We start from the raw sequence: 23,451 nt of genomic DNA, 5'->3' as shown, positions 1-23,451 counted from the left end.
ATTTTAAAAATAAGCCTACAGCTGAACAAACCTCAGGACAGTTAAGTTGTCATATGTCAAGGGTTATACAATATTTAAAACCATATTAAAAGTCATAGAGTTACAAAACCGTACAACAGATTTTAAAAATAAGCCTACAGCTGAACAAACCTCAGGACAGTTAAGTTGTCATATGTCAAGGCCAGTCTGCACCTAGTAAACTGAAGTTTACTCAAACAGGGATGCAAAAAATATTTTTGTGTAGGGCTGATAAATTTGCTATAAAGACTGAGGGGTACCTCATCACCTGGATAGGTGCAGATACTAGAAGTCTTACATTGTTCCTCGGGGAAACAATGTGTGCACCTGATGGGGTCCAACCTGAACCGGGTCAGAAATATATCCATTCCTATGTTTCGGAGACCAAATCCAGCTGAGAATACATGGCCAGCGTTGTTTGAATCACACACTATTATTTTACAAATGGTTTAACTAATTCCGTTCCCTGCCACGGGCCCCCCTATCTGGCATAAAATGCTCTCTGAACCACCCTTTACCCTTCTTTCTCACCCTTTACTCTTCTTTCTCAGTGAAAGGCTAACACCCCAGGACTGGTGGGACGGAGAGTGAAAGATGGGTGCCTAACACCTGGGGTTGTTGCCCCGCACTCGGAGAAACTTCAGAGGTCAGATAACGCTGGATTGGCTGGGGCCTTGCTCTTGACACCGACAGCTGTCAGTGGCCTCTGTTGGTTGCTGTCCTTATGTGCAGAGTTTTCCTTGGGTTGGAGACAACATTTGTTGGCCGTTGCAGTACTGTCTACCTACTGGGATGCATCTGTGAGCAAGTTAAGGTTAGGTGCTTCACAAGTGGGGTCCACAGATGAGTAGAAGGGTTGCCCATGGGTCAGTTCAGTGGCTCAGGAGAGTGTAGACAGAGGGATCCAACTGAGTTCAGAGAGGGATAGAACTGACAAGTGTACCTGCATAACAGGTCCTTTGTCTATGTTCTATCACCAAAGCATGAATCCCATCAAGGTATTGACTAGTCTACCCTTGCTTTTGGCTGGAGAGGGATTGTGTTGGACTTGGCCCTTTTTGCAGGGTCATCCCCAAACAGTTTGTCTTCACCCTCCTGTTTTCTGAAGCAGTTTATTTTGGTGTTTGCTGAAGTTCTTGTACTCTCTCCTTTAAAGCATGGTAAAATGTACTTTAACCCTATTGATCTATATAATGTACTTGTTAGTCCCTTGTAAAGCGCTACTGTATGTACACAGCGCCTATAAATTAAATGCTACTAGTGGGCCTGCAGCACTGATTGTGCCACCCACTTAAGTAGCCATGTAAACATGTCTCAAGCCTGCTGTTACAGCCTGTGTTTTTAGTTGTAAACTGCCATGTCGACCTGTCAAAATAAACCTTTTGCCCAGCCCAAACCTTAATACATATAAACCACCCCTAGGGTAGGCCCTGAACAGCCCAGAGGGTAGCGTGCAGTGTACTTTAAAAGTAGGCCTTCCTCTCCCATAGGCTAACATTGGAGTTACCTTATTACATTAAATAGGCTGTAGTTTCCAACTGGGCGAAATTCGAGAGGTCGAGGTTGGTGTCTAAAGAATTGTAATTAAAAGCCCTCTTAAATGGTAAAGGCAGCTTTTTAGTCAGAATTCTGCAAATGGCACTTTTAGAAAGTTGGGATTTTATTGTCCTAGCCATTTGGTGCCTGTAGCTGGATTCAGTGTCGCATGACTAGGTGTAGCTGACAGTTGGTCTTTATGTACGGTCCCATACAGTGAAACGAGGGAAAGATAGATGTTGGCTGGACAATGAAACATAGGGAAGATAGGTGTTAGTAGGATGGTGACTCCGAGTTAACAAGGGGGTGCAGCTATCACGTATCTCATTTGCGCATCACAAAGGCTCTGCTTGAGCACACTCGCAAAGGGTTTGACACTGGTCTTTTATGGCCCCAGGCCAGCTTGGGCCAGGGCAGGGAGGAAGGGGGTGTCTGACACCATGGATCCTCTAGAAGCTTCCTCCACTTCAAAGTGAGCACCAGGAATAAATGTTGGACCTCAGACCCTAACTCTTCAGTACACTTCTGGACATGTGGACTCTGTCAGAAAGAAGGACTGCTGTGCTGCTGAAAGGATTACCCCTTTGCAGGACTGCAGCTCTGAAGGATTGCTGCCTTGCTGTGCTGACCTGCTGCCCTCTTGCCTGGGTGAGAAGGAGGACTTGCATCTGTTGAACCTAGAACCCCCAAAATGACTGCAAGGGCCAATTGGCTGGCCTCTTGACTAGATACTCTGGGGCAGAATGCTCCAACAACCTTGAATCCAGCACCTGGACTCTGTGAATCCTACCCTGCCAAGTGGTGCCTCTCCAGTCAAGAACTCTTAGAAGTGGGCCTGATTGTGCTCTGCCGGCCCATCTGTTTCAGTAGAATTGACGCATCACCTCTGCTGCGCGGCATAGCCCAGAGCAGAACTGACACATCACCTCTGCTGTGTGATTATGCAGATGCAGGAACTTCGCATCGCCTCCCACAGCCATCCATGACACATCCTTGACGCTGGCCTTCACATCGCAAGCCCCTTGTCGACACCATCCTTGCCGACAATGCACGACTCTGCATCACAAGCTTTGCATCTTCCTCAGAACGAGCTGGTGCACGATGCATCCTCTACAGAGAACTTTGCATCGCAAGTCACTTCTTGACGTCCATCTCGATGAAGACACGGGCCTTGCAACACAACCTTGTAAATCCTGGGTACCAATGCTGTGTGATGCATCTCCAACCCAGAACCCACTTCGCCTCAGTTGCACAACGCATCCTTGACGTGGAACTATACAACCTTTTAAAACCAGGATTTAAGGTACTCTTGTTTAGAGACCCGAACTGGCTCTCTGTAGCTGGGAGGTACTCCAATGCAGCCGGACAGAATTTGTGACTCTGTCATGGTGCAGTGTGACCAGATATCTACAGTTGGTGGTTTGTACTTTTTAGTTCTATTTTCACTTACATCTTTACAATTTCATATCTCAGGTTCTACTGGCTAGATTTATGTTGTTATGATCCTGGTTTATTTATTTTTATTTTTTACTCCTATTTTCCTAAATTAGTGAAGGATTTTTCTTCAGTTGTGTTTTCACTTTATTACTGTTTGATGTGCTGCATACATTCTTTACACTATGCCTCTAAGTTAAACCTGACTGCTGCGTGGCAAGCTACCAGAGGTTTGAGCACAGGTTAATTTGGGGTTTGCATGTGCCTCACCCTGATAAGGATTGTGGCTCCTGCTTGAGTAGGATTTTACACCCCATCCCAACCAGTAACCCAATTTCTTATAGTTTTCGAGATTGCAATAAGAAATAATGATATTTGGAGAATGGTGTGTACACTGCTGCAAAATGATTTGAAATATAATGCTATTTATGAATAATATGTTCTCTGCTCAACACAATCATTAATTGTACATATTTCTTGTTAACACAGGTAGCTTCAATCTACAAGGACCCAAGCATTGGAAACTTAATTAATATTGTAATTGTTAAATTGCTTGTTGTCCAAAACGAACAGGTAATTATTTTAAAAAAAAATAGTTTTAACATGTATGTTATTGTTGGTTTAACTACTAAAATGCACTTGTTGTATATTTTTTTGTTAGGACGGTCCCACAATATCGTATAATGCCCAAACAACTTTGAAAAACTTTTGCATCTGGCAACAAACTCAGAACACCCCTGATGACAATCACCAATCTCATCATGACACAGCTGTTCTGGTTACCAGGTATATTGATATTTCTCTTGACATATTTTTATTGGAAGTTCAGAAGTCTAATGTATATGTACTGGCATTTGCTGATACTGCAGTTGTAATCGTTTATAAGCTACCGAAATGTAATTCGCAAATGTATTTGAAAATGAAAAGACAGCTGCAACCAAAGTCAAATACACCGATTTTACCTCATTCGTGTAAATGCGTTGTTGCACACCTCGTTGCGAATTGTAAAGCTTGCAACAAGCCTTCACAGCATGCAGACTCCTGATTAGTAAAAGAGATATGTGTATTGTGGCAGGACAGATTTTCACTGCTAATGCAAGTGCTCTATAGCCCAGTCTTCAGTGAATGACTAGGGCATGTGCTTTCTACTCAGCCATTGATAGGTTCCTGTTAGTCGAAGGGCATAGGTACCATACTGTCTGAAATTATTTTCTTGTTTTCCAGCCCTATTAAAGCGTTGGGAAAGGAAAGCCAGGTGACTATGGTCATGCAAAGCATGAACATAGCCATATTGTGCAATCCAATGATGTAGGTTGCTATCTGACATTTCCTTTCACTTGTCCTGCATCTGAGAGGTCAATTGATGAAGAAGGAGGTGTGTGTGCACTCCTTTATGAATTAGCGATGCACAAAGAAATTCAGCAGACTGGCCCATTAGCCACCCCCTCACTTTACTAATGCAGTGGCCATGATCTCTTTGCATCGCCATGTGTGCACTGTCATCTGCTCGCACAAAAGTTGCCCTGATAAATTGTGGCTCCCCTAATTTGCTCTTTCTGTTTGGATTTGCACACCTTTATGAATTACCTCTTTTATATGGATGCAGGGTTGTGTTGCGGTGTAGATAACCCACCCTTGACTGCTGCTCAAATTAAATTCTCTCTGGCTAGTGAATAAACCTTAATATGCAGTTCTTTTCCGTTTTTTATTACAAATTGTTTTAATGGAGTTTAACCTCTGTAGTGACTGGCATTTTAATGTTTTTACGTTAGTGAAAGGTGTTCCAAGCATTAGTTGTTTATATTGCAAAATAATGATTTCCAGGAGTATATTTTGGCATCCATCCAGCCTTATCCGTAGCAGCAGCATGCACATTATGACACATTGTCCAGAGTATGTCTATTTATTTGTTGGTACGTTAATAAACATCATAGGACAATTGAACGCTGGTGCCCATTGTGGCCTTGGGTGGCAGTCGGAGGGTGAGGTGGGAGGGGAAGGGGGAATAGAGGTGGGGCGGGTGCGGAGGGGGGGGTTGGGGGTGAACACAATTGAGTAAAGCGTGTAGGCATATAGCTCTGATCGGTAGTTCCGCCACTGCAGTTTATCACATTCCAGGGCTCCTTCTAATAAGGTCGTTCCTGGTTGGACAACCTTATTTCTTCAGCACCCAGCTGAGTGTGACTAGTTGTAATCAGCCATGAATCAGTGGCTAGAAGTGCTCACCATTATGGTATTCAGCTTCTACTAGGTCATGGTTTTCTTTCATTTATTATTACATTGTGTCCTCATGTAACGCAACTGGTGCTATGTCAAGTGCTCTGATACCCGATGCCTTCAGGTCAAGTTTGCGCTATATAAAACTTCTAAAAATAAGAATTATTTTTCCAGTGCACCATCTCTATTTTCACCATTGCACTGTTTTGGTATTTGCCCAAAAAAATAGCAGGAAAAGTGGTCTGAAATCAACAATCGATGTTCTCTCCTAAGTCTTTTCTGATCCCTTTTTTTGTTTTGATGTCATATCACATGCACTTCACATGCTAATTAATGTAACCTCATTAAGTCCGTTTTCTTTTCAGGCAGGATATTTGTAGAGCTCATAACCACTGTGACACTTTAGGTAAGTGTGAACATGGAATCCACTTGTTAATAGTAAGCCAAATGTGGTGAAAGAAATTATATTGACTGAGTCTGCCGATATTATGTATACTTGGCAGAGTGTGACTCATTTTACACCTACCCAGCTGCCCACAAAATACGTAAAGGAATTGAATGTTAAGAAACCATGCAGTTAAAAGCCCTGTTGAAATTATAAGTTCGATAGTCAGTGTAGGCAAATAGAAATCCATAGTCGACTTGAATTTGCCAGGTCTAAAATCTAAATGTAGCTTCCAAAATGTAATGAATCACTATCCAGTCATTGCATATGTGCTTGATAATCTTTAGGATCAATTATGTGTTGGTATCCTTTAGGTCTAGCTTGTGATAATACATTTGTAACTTCTCAGGTCATCCATGTTGCCCTCTCTGTTAATGGACACAATAATCCCATTTTTTCCATGAGGATGCTGTTACACAACATTAGGCTATAGTTCAGCAGACGTTCAGCACGTGAGCACAGAGGATCACCTTCAAGTAAATATGCATTTGACATGCTGTAGAATGATGGGTGTTTTATATGGATAAACATATTCTAACCTCATTCAAGTGAAATATGATATATGTATATGCAGGTCAGGGGGTATGGTCAAGTGCCTGGTTGGATTGCAGGACTGCCACAGCCATGTGCTAGTAGTGTTTAAAATGTTTAGCTAAAATAATCATTAAGGGCTTTGCACAGTGACCCACTAAGTGGGATAATGTTATAATGAGCTTTTCGAGATATTCACATTAAGTATGTAGGAGAGTGAGGAGGGCCTTACTTAGAGTCTGGCGGATGCGGGATATCTGCCTAAAAGCAGCTGATGCTCCGTCTTCCCTACTTACATTTCAGAGGGCAAATACATTTTAAATAGAAAGGACTAGACATTCGCTGCTTTTTGGCAAATGTCCTGTGTTCATCAAACTCTAAACAGACCCTAATTCCTTTAATACATTTTCAATGGAGATTGTTAACGTGCTGTTTGAGCATCAATATAATGCATATTTGTCCAGTAAACCTAAATCGATTTTACTATTCAGATGGTCAACGAGGCCAGAACTATAAATCTTAAATGTTAATCACGACAGAACAGAATATGACAGTTTGTGTCGTATCCCAGTACATATTGTAGTGACCCGCGTGAGTTTGGAGCAGAAAGGTGTGACCACGCCTGCAAACAAAGCACAGTTACCACGAGAGCAGAAACTGAAGGGAGTGGAGGAACCCTACCTACTAATCTAGCCATTGCTTTGCAAGTGTCCAGTGCCTTCACGCTGTAGTTTATTGTCAACGTTTCCGCAAGAATGTATTTTTAAGTTGAGGGCCGCAACATGTGCTTCTGTTGCTCCAGAATTTAGACTAATTGTATCCTCTTCCTCCACTCAGGCTCCGTTCTTGTCTGCAAAAATGCTATTTATGCGGCTCGTGCATTTATTTATGGTCCGATTTATAAAATGAGTTGTGTACCTTAGTTGGACTTTGGTATGCAACGAGCACAAATTCGTGTTTTGTATTAAGAAAATATTAACTTAAACCTGCACTGCAATTTACTCACGCGTAACATTACGCAAGCACGGTGTAATATCGACGTACCCCACTTTGCTGCGAAGCTACCCCAGGACGTACCCACGGCCCATTCTCCTGCCTCTCCTGTAAGTTCAACTGCGTCAGGACCCTCACCAAACACACTTCCTCCACACACAGCCCCGAACCCAACGACTTGAAATGCATCCTACTGAACACCCGCTCGGTCCACAGACATGCAACCGAACTCTGGGACCTAATCGACACTGCGTCACCTGACATCGCCTTCCTTACTGAAACATGGATGAATGCATCTTCTGCCCCCGACATCGCCATAGCCATACCGGACACTTACAAGATCATTCGAAAAGACCGCACCAATAAAAAAACTGGAGGAGGCATCGCCATCGTCCATAGAAACACCATCAAAATTACAACCAGCTCTGACGTAAATCTTGCAACCGCCGAACACCTCCACTTTCAGATCCACACCGACCCCAGGACCACACTTAGAGGAACACTCATTTACAGGCCCCCAGGCACCCGATCTCAATTCAGTGACGACATCACTGACTTCGTCAGCCCGCACGCCCTCGCCTCCGAGAACTACATTCTTCTAGGAGACCTCAACTACCACCTTGACAACATTCACGACAACAACACCACCACCCTTCTGGACAACCTGTCCAATCTTGGACTCAAACAACTTGTTGACACCCCCACTCACATAGCCGGACACACGCTCGACCCTATCTTCACCTCCAGCAAGCACATCTCCTTCGATCATACTACAGCCCTCCACTGGACGGATCATAGCTGTGTTCACTTCAGCTACAAAACAACCCCGACCCACAACCGTCTACAACCCATTCCCCTAAGAAAATGGAACAAAATCTCCACCGAACAACTCCTCACATCACTCAGCCAAAACATTCCCACCCTGGCAACGGACCCAGACCTAGCGGCCACCAACCTCAGGCAATGGATTACCCACAGTGCGGACGAACTAGCACCCCTGAAAAAACACCAGTCGAAATCATCCAGCAAAAAAGCTCCCTGGTTCAATGATGACCTTAAAAAATCCAAGAAGACATGCCGCACCCTGGAGAAGAATTGGAGAAAAGAACCAACTTCAGACAACATGGACTCCCTCAAGACAGCCACCCGCAAACACCACCAACTGATCCGATCCGCCAAGAAATCAGCACTTAAGAACCGTCTCGACAACAATTCTCATAACAGCAAGGAACTCTTCAATATCGTCAAAGAATTCACCAACCCTCCCGCAGCATCCAACGACATCACTAACTCCCAAGACCTCTGCGATGCGCTATCCTCCTTCTTCTACAACAAAATTGCCGACATCCACAACAGCTTCAAGAATACTCCCAATGACCAACTCACCCCACCCACTTCAGATCCCACCCCTCCAACTAACTACCTCAACTCCTGGAACCCAATCACCATTAAAGACACCATTCGTCTCATGAACTCAATCCACTCTGGCTCACCTTCTGACCCCTGCCCCCACTTCATCTTCAACAAAGCTGACTCCATCATCGCTCCCCAACTCCGCGATGTCATCAACGGCTCCTTCGACTCCGCCACCTTTCCAGAAATATGGAAACACGCCGAACTCAGCGCCCTTCTGAAAAAACCAACAGCAGACCCCTCAGATCTGAAAAACTACCGACCCATTTCCCTACTCCCTTTCCCGGCCAAAGTCATCGAGAAAGCCGTCAATAGCCAACTAGCAGCCTTCCTTGAATCCAACAACTCCCTGGATCCCTCACAGAACGGCTTTCGAGCCAAACACAGCACCGAAACCGCCCTCATTGCGGCGACCGACGACATCCGAACACTCCTGGACAACGGTGAAACAGTGGCCCTCATTCTACTCGACCTCTCCGCCGCCTTCGACACTGTCTGTCACAACACCCTCATACAACGCCTCAACAACATCGGCATACAAGGAAAAGCCTTGGACTGGATCATCTCATTCCTAGCCGGGAGAACACAGAGAGTCCGACTCCCCCCATTCTACTCAGAGCCCACCGAAGTCATCTGCGGCGTACCTCAAGGCTCCTCACTCAGTCCCACCCTCTTCAACGTCTACATGAGTCCCCTCGCCTCCATCGCACGTCAACACAACTACAACATCATCTCCTACGCCGACGACACCCAGCTAATCCTTTCCCTCACCAAAGACCCCAACACCGCCAAAAACAACCTTCACGAAGGTATGAAAGAAGTAGCCGAATGGATGAAACAGAGCCGCCTAAAACTCAACTCAGACAAGACGGAGGTGCTCATCCTAGGATCCTCCCCCTCAGCTTGGGACGACTCCTGGTGGCCTTCCGCTTTGGGATCTGCGCCCACACCCACAGACCATGCACGTAACCTTGGCTTCATTCTAGACTCCTCCCTCTCAATGTCCAGACAAGTCAACGCCGTATCGTCCTCCTGCTTCAACGTCCTTCGCATTCTCAAAAAGATCTTCCGCTGGATCCCCCTCGAAACAAGAAAGACTGTCACCCATGCACTGGTCACGAGTCGGCTGGACTATGGCAACACACTCTACGCCGGAATTACAACAAAATTGCAGAAAAAACTCCAGCGCATCCAAAACGCATCAGCGAGACTCATATTAGACATCCCGCGCCAAGAGCAGATTACCGGTCACTTAAAAAACCTCCACTGGCTTCCCGTCAACAAAAGAATTACTTTCCGCCTTCTTACCCACGCACACAAGTCCCTTTATAATCTAGGACCCGAATGCCTCAACACCCGACTGTCCTTCTACTATCCCACCCGCCAACTAAGATCATCCAATCAAGCCCTCGCCGCAGTCCCGCGCATCCGAAAAACCACCATGGGTGGCAGATCCTTCTCCTTCCTAGCTGCCAAGACCTGGAACTCACTCCCCACCCACCTCCGCCTTACTCAGAATCACATCTCCTTCAGAAAAGAACTGAAAACATGGCTATTCGATAAAAAGTAAACCCCTCCCTCCAGCGCCTTGAGACCCTCTGGGTGAGTAGTGCGCTTTATAAATACCTGAACTTGAACTTGAACTATCACATCTAAACAAATCGGCTTTCTTAGTTGGTGCGCTAGAAAGGGTGCCTCGAAAGACGGTGAACATCTTATAACTTCTGAAGTGTGAGGTTTTCCCGAATTCTTACATGCATATTCACATCCTGCTTACTGTAAAAAATATAACCATACGAGTTAATATGAGTCCAAGATAGCAATGCTCAGAGGCACCTGTAAGAGGAAACGAGGGCAATTGCACGTTTACATTACATTTACACACAATAAATGATAACACAGGTGGGGATAGCAATCCATAAGAAAATTCCACAACGCTTTATAGCCTGAAACTTGTCGCAATTTACTTATAATTAGTTATGGAATAAATTGCGTATATGTTGCTTGTAGGAGGAAGTTTAGGGGGATTATATAGTTTGTGCTAAACACTGCTGCTACTGGTTTCTAGTGAGATTGCCAATTGGAGCATATTGCAACTGCCATCCAGCCCCTTGATATTTCTCTTCCATGTTTGAGTCCATTACTTCAGCTTAGGGGGTGCTGCAAGTCGTTCAGAGGTGTTATAGCCAGCCATCCCCTTCCTGTCTCCCCACCCCATTTCAATTTTCAGCTGACCGTGTAGCCATCTTTCAGAGGGAGAGAATTCACTCCTGACCAGAGAAGCCATTGAAAGGGTGCCAGAACCAGAGTGAGGTGAGGCGTCTTACTCCTGCTATTTTCTGTGACCTTAAAAGGATGAAGGGCTTAGGCCTATTCAGGAGCTAAAGCCTTTGAATGCACTCTTATGGAACTACAAGTTAAAAATGCCCACTCTAGCTTATATTCTTTCTGCCTTTTAACTGGAGCTCTGGATAATATCCTTGAACTTGCAGGATGCATACATTCATGCGCCCATCCTTCAGTCCCACAGTCACTACCTACGGTTCATGTTGGGGTCAGACCACTTCCAATTTGCCATCTTACCCTTAGACCTCATCTTGACCCTTCAGGTATTTATGAAGATGGTGGCAGTGGTCGCAGTTCAAGTTCATGGATAGATGTATTCCTGTACCTGGCTGTTCAAGATGAGCACTCCGAAGTCAAGTTGCGAACAACCTAAAGAGAATGGTAACTCTTCTGTAATACATTGAGTTTAACATCAGCGCAACTAAGTTCTACTTGACTCCTGTGCAGAGAGTAATGGTTATAGGGGCTATCATAGATTCAGTGGTGTTTAATTACGGTTCTACCTTTGCAGCAAGTCTGACACATTTGGGATAAGATCCTGATGTTTTGGGATGAATCCTGGGACTTTGGTGAGAATGATTCTTGGGCTTCCTGGGCGTCTAACCTTGTGCATCCTCTTCATTTCTTGTGTAAGAGACCACATGCCAGCATTGCAGGGGAAACTGCAATCCCAGTAAACACAGCACTGGGCTGTCTGTCAGAGACCTCCTACACCTTGAACCAAATCTAACCTGGGTCAATGAGAATCACTCCACAGTACTGCCATTGGCACTCGTTTGATACAAACACTTGGTGGACAGAATTTTGTGGTTTCCTGCATGTTCCAGAAGTTTATGTCACAGAAATGCAGCGAAAATATGTGATTTTAGGCCTTTTTGACAAGAAGTTGCAAATTACCATTTTTTCCTCACTAATTTTCTATATTGTTTATTCCAACAGTTAGTTTCTTTCGGAAAACCTTGAGAGATCTTCTCAAATGAACCCTTGCTGAATTAAGAATTTTGTGTACTTTTCAGAAAAGAGTAGCTTTCAGGGATCACCCATGAGTTTCACATCAGTTTCCACCTGGAAGTAGGTTGAAAGTACACAAATTATGAAAAAGGGGCCACCTATTGATAAAAATGCCTAAACTATGGTAAAAATAATAGGTATTTTGGTTCAGCGTTGCATGTTCCTGGAACCTGGTGACATTTCAGCATAGCAATCCTTTTGTTGAAGCATTTTCTGGAGAAAAAAAAGATACTTTTTTGCGGAGCACTTTCTTTCTATTTTCCCAAATAACCCAAAATGTAACTATATTTTGGTTATTTTCTGTCAGGTTCTTCAGTGGACAGACATTTTGTGATTTTGGAATGATGGGAAGGTCCGCAAGTCCAGGTTCTGATTTTTCTTGTCTGCCCAAGGTAGGGACAAGCCTTTCAGGTAGCCACTGTAATGCTGACAATGGAACGCCTAAATGTAAATGTCGGAATTTGTAAAGCGCACAGCTACCTCCACCGGAGGTGTCCCGGCGCTGTCCGTATACCGCTTAGGAACCCTTCCTGGCTTTCCTGGGAAATGTCCACTCCTGGGCACCCCCCAGGTGCAGCCAGGCATCCCAGCGCTTTTGGGGCCGTTGTGGAGACTAAGCAAGCTATTGCCCAGAGTTGCAGCGTGGGACCCATGATCAGAACAGGCACTGAGGCGAGAATATCCAGTCAGGGGAATTAATGAGCCAGAGACCCGCCGAGGCGGGAATCGAACCCTGGTCCCTGGCCAGAGCTCTGCATCAAGGTCTGCCTGCTCTAACCATTGAGCCACACTTAAGCAGACCGTGACCTCCAGAAAGAAAATGAAAAACCCAGAAGGGAAAATCCTATGATGGCAACTGGAGACTCCCAGAAGGCAGAAGAGAACTGGTACAGATGATAACCCCTGGGCTTGCAGCAAGGCTCAGATGTCACAGACACAGTAAGGGATATCCACAATTGGTAGAAAGAAGGTTGGGAGATAACAATAGGAGCAAGAATAACCAGTGGGCGATGACAATCCAGCAGGTGCAATAAATACACCAACAAGAGTGAAGAAATACCAGTAGGAGTAAAGACACACCAGCAGGAGTGAAGAGTGTTGCAACACAGAGAGAGACAGTTCTGGCCCTTACATTCCCAAAGACTGATGTAGAGAAATAGAGAAAGTAGTAAGCCACAATGATGGATAGTGAAATACTAACAGAAATACTTGGAACGCCTCCATGATGGGTAGGGGTGACAAAACCCTTTCTGAGGAATTCTTGGAAGAAGAAAAACTACTGAGGACAAGAATATGGCGACCTAGGAGAAGAATGCCTCCAGCCAACACTACCAGCGAAGCTAAGAATGGCCTTCCATAGCAACTTGCAGGGCTCTCCAGGTTTCAAGTGATTGTGTGTGACTTTCCGCTGTACAACGCAGAACGCCAAGGAGGCATTTGTGACTCGTTGCTCGGTTCCACAGATCGCCTGGGAGTCAGGGGGGTGAGCTGCGGGTCGATTTGGGACCCGCCGCACGGTCCCGTGGGCTGCCCGGGAGTCAGGGGAGCGAACCGCAGGTTGATTTATGGCCAGCGGCGTGACAATTTTCTAGCTCTCCTTCAGGGGACTCCACAAACCTTGGGTATTTTGAATCTCCAGGATGCTGGTAAAAAAGGACTCAAATTTGGGGAAATAAGTTATGAATGTATAAGTGCGAACTACCCCAAATAACCAAAAAAGGGCTTGGCATTCTAGGGAGAAAGAGTTAAATGATCCTTTTGCCTGCAGAGCTGTTGTCCAAATCCAGTTACAGCAACTTTATTTAATAATCAACATAGTACTTTTTGAGTCAAATTACTGTCTTGATATTTCTTTCATTTGTGCTCCGTTGTACTTGTATGTGACCATCCCTATATGGATTGCCCTAAAACAGATCAACCAGAGTCCGTAGCATGACTTAATATAGGACTGTTCCTCTGCCAATAGTTACGCATTACCACCTTTACCATGTGTGTGTGTGTATATATATATATATATATATATATATATATATATATATATATATATATATTCAAATGCAAATAGTCCTTTGCGGGGGGAGCTCTTTTTAGCCGGTGCACACAGCTAGACAAAGACAAGATCTCGCAAGGATATTATACGCAAAGATAAACAACGTAGCACTCCTCTTGGCTGATGAGAATGTTTATTCAGGCCATAACTCTCTACGTGTTTCGAACATCCAGTTCCTGATCACGATAGTTTAAACCGCCGTGATCAGGAACTGGGGGTTCAAAACATCTTGGAGAGTTACGGCCTGAATAAACATTCTTAACAGCCAAGAGGAGTGCTGCGTTGTTTATCTTTGCGGAATATATATATATATATATATATATATATATATATATATATATATATGTATATATCTACATACATACAAAAAAGTTCCAGCCCCGCTTCTGTAGTTAAGCGGGGATCCTCTGGCATGGACCTCTTAGCAATCTCCTTCAAAGATAAGAACGAAACAGCATGATTGCAGTGTGCAGTGCAAATTTTTATTCCAGCAATTAAATCCAGAAATGCTCGGGCTTAGTGCCCGTCACTGACGCGTTTCGCTTGCCTGCACAAGCTTGATCACATGACGCGCTTACGAATGGGAAGCTCTGAATACCAAAAAAATGCACTAATTGTTGTGGAAAGTGACTACCATGTGGCTAAAAATAAAAGACAGACTGTGGACAAGCATGTTTACCGATAAACTACTCACAGATCTTCAAAACGAGGAAAAGAAAAGGCATTGCAAATTAAACCTAATATTGAAACAAACATTCTAATCCAATCCTGAATCAGAAACTCTCACATTGCAAAAACATTGGTGCACAATAATTGTGCATAGAAACATTACAGAAGTCACATTTCTGAATGTCAACCGCCTGTGTAAATACGCGCAATCAACAATATCCATATTTAATTTTGGCATAATATTTTTCTATCTTTAGGAAAAAAAATAAAGTGCAAGAATTGCATCCATATTCCCAATAGAGTTGTCGTGGTCAGAGATAGAACAGTGTCTATGCAAGTGCTACTGACATAGTGTTCAGCCATCATTATGGCTGTTGCAGGTAAATCTCCAACTATTGGGAATATAGTAGTAGACAACAAATAAAGTGCAAGTGCAAATTGTCTTAATGGCCATAGATTAGGAGATGTTGAAAGGGGCAGAGGCTATATAAGTTGAAGCCCAAGTGTAAACATTCAGAAAGTGCAAATGCATATGATTTCATAGCAATATACGGAGAATGTTAAAAAGGGAGGATTAAATTACATACGCCTATGCAAAAAAACCTATTAACATAGAATATTAAAGAGAGCTATCGGGTCTAAAAAATAAGCATATGCAGCCTTGCCAAACAGTCTGTAAAGTAAAGTGCTATGTTGCAGACTACCTGTGCAAAATTAGTGCAAAACATTCAAATCACTATAAAATATAATAAAGCAGCATATATACTCTGTCCAAGCCTGAACAGAGTTGCCCTCAAATTGCCAAGAATTTTTAGAAAAGTCAGGAATTATTTACATATATACACAAGAACATAGTTTCAGAGTATGATTCAATATTCAGTTAAAACGAGAAACATCATGATTGGTTAAAGGAAAAGGAAGAGCTCAGTTTAGAACGCATTTATAAAAAGTTATACATGTCTTCGCTGTTGTTAAGGCCGTTTGGCATCTTGGTATCGAGGTACAGTATAAAATGTGACTCTAATTGACGAAGGGCCTTTTCTCGATTCCCTCCCCGTCCGGAAATGGGAACGGCCCCTAAAACTGTATACTCCAAATCTTTAAGTTTGTTATTATGAACCAACTTAAAATGCCTCGCCACCGGTTAATTGGGGTCCGAGTTGACAATAGTTCTTACATGTTGCAGGATGCGTTCATGCACAGGAAGCTTTGTGCTTCCAATATAGTTGAGGCCGCATGTGCAGCGTAGTTTGTAAACAGCATATTCAGTGCAGCATGTCAAGTGTTCCTTAAAGGGAATTCTCTTCTTACTAAAGGCTGTGGTGTAATCAGCACTGTTGGTGGCGAACTTGCATGCACGGCATGAATTACACTTAAAGAAACCTTTCTTAGTCAGCCAGGTGTTCTTAGATGTAGTTTCTGGGCTGGATTTAACAAGGGCATCCCTCACGGAGGGAGCTCTTCTAAATGGTAGGATTGATTTAAGCGTAATATCTGTCAACACTATTGGCCACAGAGAATATATAATGCTGTGTATTTTGCTCTCCTGCTGACTAAATGTCGTAATAAGTCTTACATTTCTTTTGTCAGTATCAGCATCAAGTGATGGTGGGAACGAAGCTGTTAATCGTTCTTTTTTTAGGAATCGATAATTCCTCCCTAGGTGACAAGTTAGCTTTAGTTAGAGCTTGATTCAATGTTGTTTTGGTGTATCCTCGTTCAAGAAAACGAAGGAAGGCCTCATGTTGGCATGTATCGCGTTCAGATTTCTCACTGCAAATACTGCGCATTCAAAGGAATTCGCCGTAAGGTATGCTGCATATAGTGTGATGGGGTGTGCACTTTCCGCATGCAGAATAGAATTGCCTGCTGTTGCCTTGCGATGTAGTTTGGTGTGTAACCCTCCCTCATTCACATACAGAGATGCATCAAGAAATTCAACGCTTTTGTCATCATTATTTGCAGTGAATTTCAAATTCAAGTCATTGCAGTGTGTGTGTGACGAATAGTCTTTATTTAATTGTTTTAGTGTTTATATTTTGTTTAAAAATATTTATCCATTTGAACATAACATTTTTCACTTTTTCATTCTGCAGGTTTGGCTGAACTTGGCACAGTTTGTGATGCATACAGAAGTTGTTCAATTAGTGAAGATAATGGATTAAGTACAGCTTTTACAATCGCACATGAACTTGGCCATGTGTATGTTTCATGTAAATATTTTGACCGAAAACGTATACATTGTTGTTGCTATCGATGAATGAATAGATTCAAGTTAATTTGTAAGGATTTACCAAAATGTTTGTAGTAGTATTGCGTTGGGAGCACATGATTTAAAATTTAAAGAAGTGGATCGGCCGGCTTTTGTACTGTAGAATCCCAGTGCATTCAGTCGGAGTACTAGTCCTATCAAGGACAGGGGTGAATTTGTTGTCCCGATGGCAATTGAGAGGGTCCACCGTAAAGCTTTGTTAAGGTATGGGTAGGGGTATCTCTCTTGGGAACATATTTCTTTTTGAAGAAAAAAAGAATACAACAGGTTTAAAGTATAATTTTAATCGTATTTACTGTTCCATTAATGTTCAGCCGTTACATTTATACATGCAAACATTTTGCATGAGAGGTATTACAGAATTACTCCTGGGAACTGCAATTGTCTCCGTTTCAGAAGAGGACTACTGAAAATGTTCTTGGTTTTTTGATATATCTGAAAGTTTATTACAGGGGGTCAAATACTACAGATTTTCTACCTTTTGATTCGACTTCTTCTCGACATGAACATCTTTCTAAATGGCACTTGGACTACTCAACTGCCTTTCACTGTAATTGTATCTTCATTAGGTATCTGTTTCTTATCCAGAAACAGATTCCAGTCATCCGTGTCGGTTTTTTATTTTATTGCTCTATGGTCTAGCAGTTCTCACGCAGGAGTATGCTATTTTACAAACTGATGTATGATCGGATTTATTGAAGGGCTTTGTCCAGCACATGACTCTGCTAACTCCCAGAATGGTGGGCTGTGTGACTAGTAAGAATGACCCTCACTATTTTGGTCATTTTATGGGCCCAATTAAAGATTTGTTTTTTCAATGATTCAGTATGTCTGAAATTCAGCAAAAAATGACATTCACATTAGGATTAAGAGAAAACTACTCACAGAAAAGGCCTTGTAGATTCAGTTCTCTATGGTAAGGAAATGCTGTGTTACATTTTTGGCTTGTATGTAGGGCATGCTGATGCCAAGCAAAAAATAAGACTAATCCCCTCTCACCACGAACATATTTTAGGCTAACATGCTTTATAAACAAATAAAAATGAGGACAATGTAAAATGTGTGGTTGTAAAAATAATGTGCCCTAGAAGGGTCATGTCCAGCTGATCTCTAGGCACGTTTGATTAGGATTTTATGGAGCTATGTTTAGGTAACAAACATATGTCATGGCTATTTGTAAGAGCAAATTCTCTGTGAAGTGCATAAAGTGTTATTAGGTAACCTCAGAGATTGCGCCCCTTAATACAGAAGTAAATATCAAAGTCTGGGCAAATACAAATCTCACAATACAGTCTCACCACTGAAGTGCTATTTTCAGTTTCCATAACTTGCAAAACAGTCGGAATCCTAGAAGTAACTGGGACTGGAATCTATGTGTGTTTTCCCTTTTACACTGGATTAGGTACAGTTGATTTTCTGCTTGATGGATTGTATTACCTGAAATCTCTGTATTGGGGCAAATACTATATTTGTGTATGTGCCTGCAAACAATATATCAGAGAGACTGTTATACCTTTTCAATGCGTGGGAAAGTGAAATGTTCCACTACAGTAAGTGCAGCTTCACTGTGGCCTGAAGAAAATATTCTACATTTACAAGCTTAAGCTACCTTAAAATGGGGGCAAGTGAGCACCTGAATTCCACCAGTGCTTCTAGGGAATGTTACCGGGATTCCAATTTTACACTGAATTGCCCCAATGGTATCAATAGTAGTGGAAACAGGGCCATAGAAGGTCCTTGACCATAGAGCACGTTCTTATGAGCCCTCGAAGTGTACTTCAACCACACAATCCAATGAAGATCAGCTTGTGCCTGTCCTTAACTTTAATTTACATCTGTGGCATAGGCCTCCCAAAAAAGTACCCACTTAAGAAGGGTTAATTAAACTGGGTGAAGATGTATTCTCTGCAGCAATTATTGAAAGAATCAAACTCCTTTCCAACCAAAATCAAGAAGCATACCTCAAATCACTTTATCCTGTATTGTACTCCGCCAACCATTTACGCTTAGTTGGACCATAAAAAAAAATCACAATCAAAACAAGGACAGAATCTTAAAAAGAAATCGAGGGCATAAAAAAAGAGTACACAAACTAAGATTCAAAGTAATCATAACAGGAGAGTAAGAACAAGAAAAAATGGACCTCCTAATAATGCTCAAACTCTCATACTTGAGGGTTATGTACGCAAAGAACAGGACAAGCTCAAAGTCAAATCCGACCTAATGTGTCTAAATTTGTTTGCCATGTCATTTCTAACTCTTTAGATGTAGATGCTACTGGCACGATAGCGAAGGGTAGTAGATTCTTTCCTAGGTGCACAGTAGAACATGACAACATCAGAATTGTCTCCCATCATATTGACTTTGTAGATCTATTTCCAGACAGTCACCATGCATCAATATGCCTTGGAATATGATATTGTGAAACTTATGAGTCAGTACTTGATACACATAAGATCGTTTGTACAATGTTTCCAATCATTGGAAAAAGAAAATGGCTTTTATTTAATCTCGGTATACCACCAGGGTGTACTTTTGATAAGGATATAGTTGAGAGTATGCAGGAAATTATAGCTATTTTGCTTAGCGAGAATCTAGCCCAACATCTAGTAGGCGATTTTAATACTAAAATAATAAACAGAGCCTCTATGAATATCAGAAGTGAGAAACAAGATGAGTCTTAGAATATTCTAGAACCCCAACTCACTTAGCAAAAAGTGGATACTGGAGGGAAGAGATTTTTAACTACTCTTCTAGACTGATGATTCGATCTGTTGAATATTGCATTAGTGGTGTTTGCAGAGTGGTACATGCTGCTGATTTGCTGCCTCACCCTATTTTGAGTGAAGTGAGTAAGTGAGAAAGCTTGCATGCAAAGAAGAAATGCATTCAATATTGTTTAGTGTCTCAGAAGCATTGATATTTCATTATACTGGTGATGTTAAGTACCTCCTGAACTAATAAGTGATAGTGTTGAACAGTTGAAAACATGCTAGGGGCTTTCATAGTAACAAAATATGGGTTGTTTGGGATGGGAGGAGAGGGACATTCTACTACACATCAGGGTTTTGGAACGATTACAACTTCAAGTATAATATAAATACTCAGCAATTTATATGTATAACTAACACTGTGGAAAAGGTTTGTGGTGTGAATGAAAACATAAGTCCTTCTTTCACTGATTAACAGGCATTGTTTGACAATCCTTAAATCTTTGTTTTAAAAGATTGGAAGGAAATGTATCACCATCTGCAACAATTTGTTACTTAACAGATTCAATATGCCTCATGATGATAGCAATAAGTGCAAAGAAGAAGGTGGAAAAAATCAGCAGTATGTGATGGCTCCAAGATTGGACTTTAACACAAACCCATGGATGTGGACAAAATGTAGCAGGAAGTACCTCACTGAATTTTTAGAGTAAGTATAATGCAGCAACATGTAAATGTTTTGATAATGCAAATATATATGCGTTTCACATTGCTAAATTTTAAAGCTCATGTCGTCTGTCCATTCCTAAGGATGTTAAAGACAATTGAATATTCTCCAACATTGGATCTTTTATATATTCACATGCTTAAATCGTTCCCCGTCTTCAGACTGAGAATTCCCAGAAAATTAATATAGCAGTAAACTGTGTAAAAATATACAGCATAGGTATATAATGCAAGAGGGCCATAGACTTGAAATGACTTTTTATCTTTAGTAGCACATCCAACTCATTTGAAAGAACCCAAATTCCAGCCAATGAGTTAGAAGCTTGAACTCTCCTACTCCCCCTAGAGGCTACCATTGTTCTGATTTCTGCTGCATCTAGTGTGAGGGCGTCTCCAGGCAGAGCTGTGATCTGAGCCTACAGAGAACCTGAAATTGTTACCATTTTGATCTGCCCTGGGTTTGAACCGACCCTATCTTCAGCACTGAGGTACTCTGTGTTGTTTTGGGGAAAAATAACTATTTCATGGAGCAGGGAGACCTTTGTCGAGACTATCACCCATTTTCACCATGGCTGACCGAGAAAGGAAGTCTCTGTTTAAACCCTTTTCATCTTGCAATAACAAGTAGATTTACACAAATTATCCAAATTATCAGTGTAGTTATTGCCTTTATCCATTTGAAAGGGCATCAGAGTGTGTTATTTGTAAGACTTTTTCAATTAAAACTCTAAAGGACAGGGAAAGGAGGTAGACATTATTCCTTATGGACAAACCGTTACATGCATCAAAGGTTTTTGCAATCGCAAATTGGCCTCTGCAGATGCATGAACGTGTTTCCTATGCACAATTTAAGAATTCGCAATTATTTGCGAATTCCTAAATTGCGATTGCATTTAAGGAATCGCAATTTGTGATTCCTTAAATGCAATGCTTGAAGCACTTCTAAATAGCGATTTCGCTATGTGGGACTGCAAATTACAGACAAATCCAACTTCTCTGTAATTTGCAAAAACTTAGAAAAATGCACTAAAATGTATTTTTTTTAATTTTAGTGCGCAACATGTGTGCGCATCACAATTTCAGGTGTGCAACAGGGTGTCATTTTGACACCCTTGCACCCTTGAAATTGCACCTACCTACTGGTACTCGCAAATTGCGCATGCAATTTCCTATTCATTCCTATGGGCTTACAGGCCCATAGGAATGAATGGGAAGTCATTCCTTAATTGCGACTACGAGTCGCAATTAAGGAATGTTTAGGAATCACCATTTCTATAGCGATTCCTACATGCATAGGCTTTTGCGAGTCCTTAATTGCAATTCCTTAATAATCGCAATTAAGGACTCGCAAAAGCCTACTTTGATGCATGGGCCCGAAAGAGAATTTTCCTCTTTCTAAAGGAGATACCCCCTCTTCCGGGAAGGATTCAGTGAAAAGTGCCCAATCAAGCACTTCCACGAAGTAAGTGCACAAGAGAAGACTTATACAATTTCCACAACATGATTGTTTTGGCTCAGGGTCAGGGAAAAGGGTTAGATAATTGTATGGGTGCCAAGATAGTGGTGGTCCAAGTGAGGGGATGCCCCCTAAAACATAGAAAGATCTGGTCCTCCCGGTGGCTACTTATCGTGGTGTTGACCTTCCTCCGCCCTCGCAATCCCCTTTGAAATGGTCTCCTGAGTAATTTGTGGGTCCACAGGTCAAATTTGCTCTTTCCTTAACTTGGTCATATGTGTATTTTGAATCCTGCTTGCCTTTGTGGGGGTTGTGGGGAAGTCTGTGCGCAGTTCTTTGTTTGTTTTCTCATGTTTTATATAAGAACAGTATCCTTTGATATTTTTATTGTTGTTGATTCTTGGATTCTTTGTTATCAGGTGCATCCTGCCGGCCCTGTGCCGGGTTGGTACTGTAAAATTTCAATAAAGTATGTTTTATTTTATTTTTTAAATGAGCATTTAAAAAATCAACAATTGGGCAGGTTCACTGTGTTCTCCTTCATGCCCAATTAGCACCTAACAAATATGTTTGCACATGGTGGTGAAATGTTTGAATATTTTGTGTTCTATATTTTACTGGCCTCACCTCCAACACCACATAATGGCCTTACTCCCATTAGCTAACAGATTCACCTCAAATTCTTTAGGTTACTGAGCTAACTAAGAAATCGGGCAGAGACAGTTATATGTATACTGTTGGACTCACTTGTAAGAAATGACAGAAAAGGTTTATAGATGTAGAAAAAAGTGGTGAACAAAGTTGTAGCTGGCATAGTGAATTTTCTGTGATGGGTATTGGATAATACTTTTCTGTTTAATGCTGCTGGGAAGAACAATTCCAAATCCTAGAAATTGTCTTGAGACACTACAAGGAGCAATCCTGATCATCAAAACAATTAGGTGGCATGTTGGAAAAGGTCATACAATACACCAAATATGTGATTGGGGGTTTCAGTCTCTCCAGATTAATATTCCAGCCTTCATTGATTGAGGAACCCTGACAAGCCAAACCTAGGACCCAGCTGTTCTAGGCTTAGCTTGGTATTATCAAGAATGTATATATTATAAACAGTTTGTTCTGTTGACTTCAGAAGGCAACCACGAAATATGATCTGTATTGAGATTGACCAGAAGGCCTACCTAGGTTTGCAGTTTGGCATTTAGCAATTCCTGTTTTGAAATCCCTTAACTATGATCAGATATACAATGTTTTTTGAAGCTGAATCTTACACTGAACTGGAAGCTGTGCCTATTCCTTGTGGGGACTTTTTATTTATTTTTCTTTCTTGTGGGGACTTATTTATTTTTCTTTCAGCCCTCCATGGAAGAATGTGTTCTTTCCTTGCTCTCTCTCCAACCACTTGTTCTCCCTACCCCTCCCACTTCCACTCTTTTTTTTTCTCCCCATTTTTAATCCTTTCCATGCGTTGGACGGCCCCGGCCGTCCGACGTCACGGTGGGCGTGTGCGTCGGATGGCCAGGGGCCATCTGATCTGCGCACGCATCAAATTCTCCCGCACTGCGAGGGACTTTGACATCGAAGAGGTTAATACTTAGTTTCTGTACTCTATCTGGTGCGTCC

General features: G+C 42.2%; 1 protein-coding gene across 1 annotated transcript in view; it reads left to right on the top strand.

Annotated features, from left to right (window-relative positions):
* The window catches only part of ADAMTS9 (ADAM metallopeptidase with thrombospondin type 1 motif 9), a 934,075-nt gene that overhangs the window by 262,386 nt on the left and 648,238 nt on the right, over window positions 1–23,451 (top strand). The window contains 5 exon segments of the mRNA XM_078661546.1: window positions 3,478–3,561; window positions 3,650–3,774; window positions 5,571–5,611; window positions 16,760–16,865; window positions 20,209–20,355. Coding sequence (XP_078517672.1) covers window positions 3,478–3,561; window positions 3,650–3,774; window positions 5,571–5,611; window positions 16,760–16,865; window positions 20,209–20,355 — 503 coding nt within the window.

Source organism: Lissotriton helveticus, chromosome 9 (genome assembly GCF_964261635.1).
Source record: "Lissotriton helveticus chromosome 9, aLisHel1.1, whole genome shotgun sequence".
Classification (NCBI taxonomy): Eukaryota; Metazoa; Chordata; class Amphibia; order Caudata; family Salamandridae; genus Lissotriton; species Lissotriton helveticus.
The sequence above is the reverse complement of the archived record's forward strand: the minus strand, read 5'-3'. Positions and strand labels throughout refer to the sequence as shown.